General features: G+C 52.9%; 1 protein-coding gene across 2 annotated transcripts in view; it reads right to left on the bottom strand.

The window, feature by feature from the left end:
- Positions 1-3,050: 3,050 nt before the first annotated feature.
- Positions 3,051-11,298, bottom strand: part of BEAN1 (brain expressed associated with NEDD4 1) — a 34,093-nt gene continuing 25,845 nt past the window's right edge. Inside the window, exons 3-5 of one of the 2 annotated variants that reach the window (XM_032486470.1) lie at positions 8,690-8,953; positions 6,266-6,416; positions 3,051-5,246 (exon numbers count right to left, since the gene is read on the bottom strand). In XM_032486470.1, coding sequence (XP_032342361.1) covers positions 4,907-5,246; positions 6,266-6,416; positions 8,690-8,953 — 755 coding nt within the window. In that variant the 3' untranslated portion in view covers positions 3,051-4,906. The remainder of the gene's footprint in view (positions 5,247-6,265; positions 6,417-8,689; positions 8,954-11,298) is intronic. The other variant, XM_032486471.1, reaches the window with a different exon arrangement.

The raw sequence follows: 11,298 nt of genomic DNA, 5'->3' as shown, positions 1-11,298 counted from the left end.
GGGTGTGAATTTCTAGGAGACGGCAACCCATGCACTATTTCCCAACTTCTTGGACGGGGTTGGGGGGTTCTTTATATGCTATCGTCTAGTGCTTGGGGAAGTGCTGCCCTGGAGCAGACAGCCTGGGGTCTTCAGAGGCAAATGAGACAAAGCAGCTGCCCTTGGGTGGCTCACAGCCTGGAGAGCCCAGCTGAAGGGGCGTTGGTGGTGCAGGAGCTGGCTCTGACCTTGCAGTAACACAGCCCAAGAAGACTTGGGTCTTGGCCATCATTTGCTTTCTGTGAGCCTTTGCTAGCCTCCTGCCCCTCCAATCACCAGGAAGGGCATCTGGCTGGTGCTTCACCTTGGAGCTGCCTCAGGCCTGGGCTCATCATACATGGGGTCTCTTTGCAGCCTTTTCGGAGCTCAGTGGCCAGGGCGGTTTCTATCCCTCTGATTGGGAACTTACTTACCAACTGCAGCGCTACTTGAGAATGGATTTCCTGTGAGTAGTAGAATTAGTCATCTTAGGTCTGATGTTGGGGATGCTACTCTTTCACACCCAGTAGCTCATCTGGTCCTGAATCTCAGCAAGGTTAGGTAACTAGTCCAGGTCACCAGGCACCAGGTGGTACCAACTTTGTGGTTCATGGACCAGGCAGCCACCAGCTACAGGGCAGAAGGATGGGCAGCCCCAGGAACCCCAGGGGTCAGGCTGGTGAGGACACATAGCTGTGGTCTGGCTGAGGCTGTGATCACAGGGCCTGAGGCCCTGCAGACCTGGAGTTCCTTGGAAAGATGCCAAGCAGGCACAGCTGGGCTGCAGTCCTTGGGGGAAAAAAGGGCCCAGCCCCCCAGCCCAGCAACACTGGGCCTGCCCTAGCCAACTGGTCCTGATTGAGAGAGTTCACCTGGGCTGGAGGAGCTGCACTGCGAGGTCAAACAGAGCAGAGCCCGGGACAGAAGATTCACTCTCTCAGAGGAAGAAGTTGCCTGTCCTTCCACCGCTCGTACTTCCAAATGGTCAGTTGTCAAGGGGACACCAATGGTGACACCTGAGTGTGAGAGTGGGTGGCCTAGGAGTGTGATTGTGGGACTCCCTGAGCTCTGAGTGTGAGAGGCACTACTGTGTGTGCACTGAAGCCATCTGAGCAAATGTAGACAAACCGCAGGTGCTGTGAGCTGAGTGATGCTGTGCATGAGTGTGTCTGAGGGTCCGAAACTTGGTGTGAGAGACCCCTGCGCGGGCCAGTGGAGGTGCGGCTGTGGACAGCCACGCTTAGTATCAACCCCCCTTCCTTCCTCTCCTGGGTGATTCCTGCTGCTCATGTGTGGCAGATGCTGTGGGTGCCCCGTCTAGAGGCCCTGGGACGCGCTGTGCCCATGCAAACTGGCCCCGGGCCAGCTTGTGCTGACCTTGGTGGTCGCCTCATCAGCCAGCAGCTGCAACTCTCCTGCCTGAAGACTTTCTTTGGCCAGAGAGCCCGCTCGGCTGCACGAGTGGCAGGGATTAACATTCTCTGAAGAACAACCTCAAACAATGACCCTTGAGGGTCTGAGAGTCATTGTATGAATAATGCATCCCCCACCCCGCCACTTAGGTGGCTAACTGTGAGGCGTGCTCCACACTGTCTCACAGAGTTGCCCAGGAGGTGGAGCTTAGTTGCCCACAGTGGCTACATGCTTGGTAACAGCCTGCCCACCCTGCCTGGGCTTCCTTCCCTTCCTGGGTCACTGCCCACTCCCTAGTGGTGCTCCTGGGGTCACCTCCCTCATCAACCCCTTGCACCCACATCCTGTCCCAGTGTTTGGTCCTGCCCCTCCTCCTTTTCCCACTGTCCTGAGACTCTGGCTTTACCTCCCATCTCCTTGGGGCCCTAGCGAGCCCGGGGCTGAGCCCTGCATGCCCTGGGTGCTCTCCTCAGCCTGACCCCTCAAGACCCTGGCAGAGAAAGATCAGTCTTCTTGTAGGGACCTCGGATGTGGTGCCGTATGTGAACATGCCATAGTGTGTCACAGTGGTTACAGAGCACGTCGTGGATAGATGAGGTGGAAAACACTGAGACTGACAGTCCCCTGGGCCAATGGGATCCCTAATGTTGTTTGTTGTTGGAACTAGGTGTCAGTGTGGGGTTGGTTCAGGTTGGGGCCAGCACGTGGCTGGGCACCATTATCATGAAGGCTGCTACATTTATTTCCAGGAGCAGGGGCCTCAGAGCATGGAGGTGGCACCTGAGCCAGGCACAGTGGTGTCTAGGATGGGGGAGTGACTGTTTTGTATACAGTGAAAAGGGCTTAGGTATCAGGGTGTGCCCAGAGAGAGATTATAGGAGGCAGAAGTGATTCCTGAAAGTGAAATGCTTAAATGGTTTAAACCTCATGGGACTTCTCAAGAGTGGAGGACAAGCCCAGAACCCAAACCAGATCTATCTACAACTATGGGTGTCCTCAGGCAGAGGGTTTAAAAGCAGGAGAAGGAAGTTTGCTCATCCTGCAGGGGCTGACTCATTTGCCGTGAACAGTGGTGGCAGACAGCCAGCAGGTGGCAGTGTGGGCTTGGAGCGGGGCTGGTAGTTACAGACTGGGTCCTGGGGACAGGGGCTGTACCTTGATCAACAAGCAAAGCCAAGGTCTTACGGAATGCACAGACAGGAAGAGAATTCTGCAGAGAGGGAGAAAACAATTCATTTCAGTCTCATTACGCCCTCCCCCTTCCCCTGCTTCCTGGTAGTCAAAGACGTTAGGGTAAGGAGAGCCAACTGCTGTCAAAGTGAGATGTGCAATCCTTGGTGTTACTGGAGTCAAGTCCTGAAGTTTATGGCCCATCCTGGTGACAGTTACCCTGGCCAAGTCTTGGAAAAATGATGCCATGTTTCAGGGAGGTTAAAAAAATTAACTCGTGTAAGTCACTGACTACCCAAATATCTGTGTCAACAGGAAAATGACAAGGCTTCAATGGCTGCTAATTTTGAGAGAAATAACCTATTTTCAGTTTGCTGCCATTTACTGCTTCTTTTCCTTGCAAGTTTCAGATGGCGCCAACCCCACCTTGCGCTCCTTGATCATGTTACTTCTTGCAACATTTTTTATTGATATATTTATTTTGAACACAGAAAAGATACATCGTTGCTTATTTAGCGCTTAATCCAGGAACAAGAAAAGCTGTTCAGCTCTGTCCTTCAAAGACTGATGAGCACAAGGGGATTTTTATCTTTTTTCCCCTCGGTACTCTTTAGGACTGCAGAAGCTGGATGTGTTTCTTAAAAGAATCTCATCCCTGGAGTGCTTTTTAAAGGCTATACAGTACAACAGACAGACTTTTTTTTTTTTTTTTTTTTTTTTTTTTTTTTTGCCTAGAAAACAGTATACCACAAAGGTGGACAGAACTGCTTGTAAACAAGGTCCCTCCCCTGCATGGAGTCAGGGGCTCCAGGATGCTACAGAACCTCTGGGTGGACTCCTTTCAGTTCTGTACCAGAAGAAATTCTATTTCTACAGAAAATAAAACTCACGATTGCCTTCCTTGCCACCCCTCTTCTTAAGAAAGGAATTACTAAATTGTCTTAGCCCTTTGTTAGAGGAATTGAAATGTTGGGGAAAGACTGGTTGGGGGTTGCTGCTGTTTAAGGAGCGGGTAGGGAGGGAGGCAGGCGGGATTTGAGGACTCTGACGCTGGTGATGCTGTCGGAGACTTTCTTCACAGACGCATGGCTGCCACCCTCTGGCCCACTGGGTCTTCAGGAATCAGCTCTGTTACCTGCAGGGTCTCTGATGGAAATTGCTAGGATTCAGTGGCCAAGAATATGAGCCTCTCTACAACCAGGCCCACATATCCCCTTCTGCGGTACCCCTGGCAGCGAGGCCGAGATGTAGCCACTCTTCCTCTCGTAGTGGCACAGTGGGGCCCACATCCACTTTATCTCATCCCTGCAAACACCATAGAGGGCAGGGCCAGAACATGCTGGCTTACGATTCCCAACTACGAGCCACCACGCAGGAGGACAGCACTGGGGGCTGGCTCCAGCCCATTCAAGCTTAGGCCATAATGGTTGTCTGGGCACGTACTTAGTGAGGGGTCGCTCCTCAGCCTCACAGCCGTACCCAGGCAGCTGTCCATCTTCTTTGAAGACCCTCAGTCCCGGGCAGTGGGTGGACTGACACAGGCACAGGTGTAACCCACCACCAAGAGTGCTGTCCTTCACGGCAGCTCAGGTGATGAGAGAGCTCCGCTAGCACCACCAGACTGAGGGCACTGGGACAGGAAGCGGGCAAGGCGGGCTGTGAGGGCCTCCAGGTTGTGCCTGAGCCCCCAGACCCATGTCCCTCACCCTGTAAATGGCAGGGTGGTGATGTTGTGGCTCTTCTGCCCTAGAATTGAGAGATAGGTACGGCATAGAGCGGAACCTTACTGAGGCCTGTCCCACCAACCAGGAGGACCCGCTGCCCTGGGTGGGGGCAGGGCAGGTGGCTGACCTGGGGTGGTCGAGCAGCTTCTGGAGGCAGAATCAGAATTTGGACACAGCCTGCCAGGGGAGGGCAGGGGAAAACAGGCCTTGGGGGAGGGCAGAGCAAGCCCTGGTCCCTTCTCTGCCTCTGCTCCCAGCATTGTCTACAGAGGCATCGCTGACAGGCTGGGGAGGAGACTGGAGGTTGGAGGCTTCATTTTTAATGAAACCTTCGCAGATGTGGGTGTGTAAACGTGAGGGTCCTGTGTGTGTGCACATGTCTGCACATGTATGGGGCATGTCCAGATGTGAGTGTTCGCATGGGTGTGTCAGTGTGTGCGTGTGTCCAAGTTGTGTGTATATGTGTGCATGTGGGGCTGCCATGTGTGCATATCTGTGTGTGTGTGTGCACGTGTGCCTTCCTGTGTGCCTGAAAGATGTGGCTCAGCCCTGAGGGACCAGCAGGACCTGGCCTGGGTCACTCACATAACCCTCTCTGGGCCGGAGGCTGGGGCCTGGGTTGGGGCCGGGGAGCCCTGGGAGCTCCTTGGCCCTGGTTCTGGTCCCGGCAGCAGCAGCAGGCTCGCTGGGGGGCTGGCCCCACACACGGCCTCGTAAGGGGGCAGTGTGTCCATGGAGACCGTGCGGAGGCCACTCTGGCCCTGCGGCCTCTGCGCCTGCTGGTGTCGCCCGGGGCTGTGGCCGCCGCCCGCGTCCAGGGTGCCGTCCAGCGCGGGGCAGGAGTCGGTCAGTGAGTAGGGGGGCGGGGCATCCGTGGGGACGTACAGCTGAGTGGCCCCCGGCCCCACACACTCATCGTAACTGCAAGAGAAGAGGCTCCCTCAGGGCCCTGTGCAAACGGGCTCTAGCAGTGGGTATAGGAGTCTCCCCTGAGGGCTGGGGCCTATCACAGTGACAGGTTGCCTGGTGTGGACCAGGCCAGGCCTCTGTCACATGGACTCCAACGAAATCCCTCTGCTCCCTGGGGAGGGGCACCCCAGAATCACTGGGACCTGGATTCTGGTCCTGACTCAGCCTCAGTGTTCTGTGTGAACCTGAGTGAGTAAGTCACCCAACTCTGGGTCTCAGATCTCTCAGAACAATAGTAGCCACTGCTGCAGGGCCCCGAGCATGGGTGGTGCTGGTGGGCCAGCCTCAGGCTGCCTGACAATCCCTGATCTCAAGTCTCCCCAAAGTGGTCCTTCCAGTGTTTGGGAGGAGTCCCTCTGAGTTCGTAGCTGCAGGGCACAAAAACACACACCCACTGGGAAAGTTCATCTCTCCCAGGACTCTTGAGGGTGGGGGATAAAGGGTAAGGGGTGATGGGGAGGATGGGGCTGTTTGTGGGGCCCAAGAGGTCTCCTGGTGGGGAAGTGATAGAGACCCGGAATCCTCTTTTCAGGTACTAACTGCTAGGTGATGTGCCGAAAGGTGGCTGGCAGGACAGGACACAAAGGTTCCCCAGAGAAGAATCCCCCAATGGGAGAGGGTCACATAATGGCCACAAGTACAGTTTGGACACAGTGATGCCTGTCCTAGGGGACATGATTTGGGCTTTGGGGGTTCATACTAAGGGGCTAGCCCTCTACCCTACCTCTTTACCCAGACTGAAGGAGCTGAACTTTTTCTTCCTTTTCGAGTGTTTCAGGGTGACATCTGCTGAGTCACGCACCACCTCACTGGGACCTGTTTGGTCAGGAGGGGGTGAGATGGCTGCGCCCACTGAGCAGATGTTTTCTGTATTCATACCATCTGGGGTGTTGCTGTTTCCCATGGGGGCTGAGGGCTCCTGCCCTGAGCTCCACCCTCACGGTCCCTCCTGCCCCATGTGGTCTCCTTACCCTGGTGGAGAATCCGGGTACAGCTCTCGGAGCACCATGGCATCCACGTCCCCATCAGAGCTGAGGTCCAAGGGTGGAGGCCAGTCATCAGCAGGGCTGCAGGCGTAGCGCATCCTGCGGCTCGAGCGGCTGTATGTGTGCCCTTCAGACACTGCAGGGAACAGATACTCAGCCTGGGCCTCGGGACAATGCCAGGGAGGGTCCTAATGGGTCTAGCTGAGGCCACTGAGATTCTGTTCTCTCCAGCTTCCCATCCTGCCCCTCACCAAGCACAGCTGCTTTCATTCCTCGGCGACAGCCCCAGAAGACAAGTGTCAGTGCTCTGCTGGGCATAGGAGTCACGGGAAGAAGCAGAGTTGGCCCTGCCCTGGGCAGGGGAGGGGGTTCCCAGGTTGGTGGGCAGTGTGCTCTAGGGACAGCCTGGTAGCGGGCAGTGTGTATTGAGCTTTGATAGATATGGTACTGGGATTGTAGGAACAGAGACAGGCCTGACCAAGCCAGGAGGTCAGGGAGGACTTCCCGGAAGAAGGACTCCCAGAACGGAATCTTATCTAGGAATTAGCCAGGGGGAAAGGGGAAGGCCTGGCAGAGGGAACAGAACAGCTTGAGCCATGCGGAAGATGAGAATGAAGAGTATGGCATGGACAGGAAGCCTTGAGCTGTGGAGAAGGGCTGCAGCACAAAAAATGGGGAGGAAGCATCAGGAATGAAGACTGCAGACGTGTCTGTGGTCAGGCCCCCTGGTCCCTCCCCTGGCCACACACTATTCCCTTTGGGTATCCTGGGGAGAAAATGGGCTTCTGGGATGAATTCTGGTGACTCCATATGCTGCATTTTCTTCTGTCTTCCCTCCCACCCCCGCCCCAACATAGTAGCACATCAAAGCCTCTGAAAAGTCCTACAGCACAGTTACATGTGCTTGTGCAGCATTTGGCCCCATGATCTTATTTTCTTAGACTTGGTAACACTGCTTAGGAAACGCTCATGGAGCACAATCTTCTCATTCCACAGCTGAGGTTCAGAGAGGTTCAGTGACTTGCCAGAGGCCACACAGCAAATTATTGGTAGGGCCCAAGGGTGGTTGAATGTCCTGCCTCCTCTCTGTAAGCTCTCCACCTCCCAGTTTCTGACAGGTCGAGTAGAGGCTGGGGGAGCTGCGAAGATGGGCTGAGACAGGAGATCTCCCCAACCTTGCTACCCTCAATAGGCTTGCAGGTGGCTCCTCCCCTCAGAGGGCAGGGCCTAACATCTGTCTCAGGTGGTGCTCATGACCTTTGAGGTCAGCAGTGTGTGGCCCTCCCCGTTCTACAAAGCAGCTGAGGCTCAGGGTCACATGCCTGGTAGACTGTGGGGCTGGAATTCATGCACAGTCTGTACAACCCCAAAGACTGCTCTTTCCGCTCCCCAGATCTCTTTTTCCCACTCTTGACACAACAGTGAGTGGAAAAATCTGGATACAGAACTCTATCTGCAGGTTTAATCCCAGGGTTCTCTATGGACATCGAGAAAGCTCTTGAAAAAATCTTCCAAACACATTAACAGTGACTCTGTCTGGCTGACAGGATCAAAACCCTTATTTGCTTCTTTATATTTTGGCCAGATGAATGCTACTGGGATGGGTCAGCCCAAGAATTAGCCACCATCTCTGTGCAAGGGTAATTCCCATAATTGGGAAACTCTCAAATCAGTTCTGTTCAGACTTTGCAGGCTCTCTGGGGATAGATTCATTCACTCATCATTCATTCCATCCATTCATCCATTCACTTATTCACATACCCACTCATTGCTTCCAACCCTCCAACCTATCCATCCCTCTCCCCTCCTATCTATCCTTCTATCTATCTTTCCATCCATCCATCCATCCACCTATCCCATCTATACATCCACTTATACAACCCACCCAATCTACCCCCATCTATTCATTCATCCTTCTATGTACTCATTTAGCCATCCATCCCCCATCCCACCCACTCAACCATCTCTCTATCCATCCAATGATCCATTCACTCACTCATACCACCCAAATCCCCCACTTAATCTCCCCACTTATCCATCTCCTCATCTGCCTACCGGTCTATCTGCCCATCCCCCTCACCCTTCCCTCTCTCCATCCATCCCTCCATCCAGGCACCAAATGGACCAGAGATCAGTACAGCCTGGACCAACAGTGGCCGGGGCTGAATAGTAGTACCATACCCTCCCTTTGACCTTCTGCCTCACCCTTGGCAGACAACTAGGCTCCTTATGCTGCTAAGAACATTGTGGTAAGCACCTCTGAGTTCTTCCTGATCATTCAAGACCTCTAGCATGCCTTCCCCGTCCACCCTGTCCCAGTCATGTCAGAGCCACCACCTCCCTGATGCCTCCTGGGTTACAGTCACAATGGGAGAGGAGTCCTGGGGCCCGAGGTCGGGGGCAGCTCACCATAGCCCTGCTCGTACTCTCGATGGCGGCGGCGGCGGCGGCGATGGTGGTGGTGGTGGTGGCGGCGATGGTGGTGGCGGTGCCGCTGGAGCCGGGCTTGCCTGTCCCTGCGGATGCTGCCCACGATGATGGTGATGCAGGAGAGGATGATGACCACACCTATGACTGCACTTGCCACCAGCACGGGAGACACGAGCAGATGGCTGTGCTCTGAGCTCTCTGAGAACGTGGGGTAGAAGTAGCTGGTGCGGTTGTATCGAGCTACTGTGGACAGAGAGAGGATGCTGAGCTGGGGCACAGACACTGCTGGTCCCATCTCTGGACAGCCATAGGGTTCGGGGGCAAGCACTCCTGGGCCCTGTTCTGAAAGGGGTCCTCCCAGAGCCGATGTCCCAGTCCCTCTTTTGCATCTGTCGCATATGATCATGCATGGTTTCCAGGTCTCCTGCTTGATGGCTGTCTGTGTCCTCAAGCTCGGCACTGGGCCTGGTCACACCAAAGGTGCCAAAGGCATGTAGTGAGTGAGTGGCTCCAGCCTTGAGACCAGATGAGGAAATGGCAGGGAGGCCCTGAGCTGCCTCAGGAGAAGGAGTCTCTGTCTTGGGTGGTGATCGAGCCGAGTTTGGATGGCCACCTCCCTGGGTAGCAGTAGGAGGACTCTCTCCCCAAGTGAGGGCCTAGACTTATGCAAATCAGAAGCTGGACACTCAGCTGTGATCACCCCACCCCTCCCTTCCCATTCCTTCTCCGCACCATCTCCAAAAGCCTCTCCCACACTTAGACAACAGAGGGACAAGCAGGTGAAGAACAAACTTGAGGCCTTTGCCCGAGCTATGAACATGCCCTTCAGCAGCTCTGGCCATGCTGGTGGCCCTTCAGACGACTGGCCTTCATCAGGAGGGGCTGGCCTGGAGGCACATCTGGGCCAGATTGTCATCCTAGCCTGAGCTCCAAGCCTTTGCTTGCTGAAGTTCACTGTAAGCTGCTCCCTTGCAGGTGCATTCACTGGGGAGAGGGAGCTGCCCTTGGCTTTGCCTGGGCATGTATGCTTCCTGACTCTCTGATGTGAGAATGCCAGGGTAGATAGGTTTCCGGGATTCTTTGAGGGCCAAACACAGACTGCTGTTTTCAGAGAGCTACTACGTGTGGGGCTAAATGCTAAGAGCTCACGTCATCCTTGAAGCTATGCTCATACAGTTCTTCCCATTTTATAGGTGAGGATACTGAGGCTCAAAATATGAAATGACTCATCCACAGTCATATAGCCAGTATATGGCTAAGCCTGGCCTTCTCTGGACTGTGGTTTCTCCACTAAATCATGAGGAACTGGAAAAGAAGCTCTCTAATGTGTACCAGTAACAGCGCAAAAAGGGGGAAGAGGAAGTAGAGTTATATAGGAGAAGCTAGAGCGACTTAATTCTCATTGGAATTAAGGTAGTATAAATACAAAGTAGACTGTGATATGCTTAGATGTATATAGTGGGTCCTAATGCTACTGTGGACAGAGAGAGGGGACACTGAGCTGGGGCACAGACGCTGCCACTAAGGAAATGACAGACAGGAAGAGTGAAAATATCATTAAAGGAATTCAAATCTTATAGCAGAAAATATTCATTTATAGAAAAAAGGAGAAATAGAGGACAGAAAAGACAAGAGACGTATGGAAGACAAAAAGTAAAATGGCAGATGTAAATCCAAATATACCAATAACATTAAATGCAAATTGATTTGACAAGCCAATCAAAAGGCAGAGATTAAAAAACAAGATCCAACTATATACTGTCGATAGGAACCTCACTTGGGAATCAAAGATACAAGTAAGTTGAAAGGATGGGGAAAGATGTACTATACAAATAGCAACCTTGAAGCTGGAGTGGCTATACTAATACTGGAAAAAACAGACTTTAAAACAAACAAAAAAATGTCATTAAAGATGATAGGGACATTTTATAATGAATGATAAAAGGGTCAGCCCATCAGGAAGTTATAACAATTATAAACATATGTGCACCTAAGAATAAATTCGTGGAGCACAGGCTGACAAATGGAAGGGAGAAATAGATAATACAACAATAATAGTTGGAGACTTCTATACCCACTTTCAACAAATTATAGAATTTGTTTCTTCTCTGCTTTTTGACTGGGTGTAACCACTTGAGTTTTGATGAAGTGCCAGTGTTTCCTCTTTATTCTCTTGGCTGTCAGCCACCCTAAGCTAAAGTTCCCGTTTTTCTTCAAAACCCACAGATGAAAGGTGACAAAGTGAGGTTCTCCTCTGTTTCTTTCTCCCAGGCAAGAGGATCAGTTTAAATTGTCTGACTTGACCTCATCTTTGGAAAAATCTAATCTTTGGCCAGGTGAACATATAGCATGCTGGCTACCATTTCCTAAGACTATGCCAATGGCAGACATTACTAATTGACAATCATTTTCTTCCTGTTTGGCCCAGGAGGCGGCCTCAGCATGCTTTTCAACACAGCACGTCACACAGTGATTACACCTGGTCATGAAATGAAGCTTTTGGCCATTACTCATCTAGTGTGACCACAGTCCACCATGCTGTGACTTCTGAGCCAATGACCAGGCTTTGCCTTGGACTAGATCTGAGC

This window comes from Camelus ferus, chromosome 9 (genome assembly GCF_009834535.1).
Source record: "Camelus ferus isolate YT-003-E chromosome 9, BCGSAC_Cfer_1.0, whole genome shotgun sequence".
Lineage (NCBI taxonomy): Eukaryota > Metazoa > Chordata > Mammalia > Artiodactyla > Camelidae > Camelus > Camelus ferus.
The sequence above is the reverse complement of the archived record's forward strand: the minus strand, read 5'-3'. Positions and strand labels throughout refer to the sequence as shown.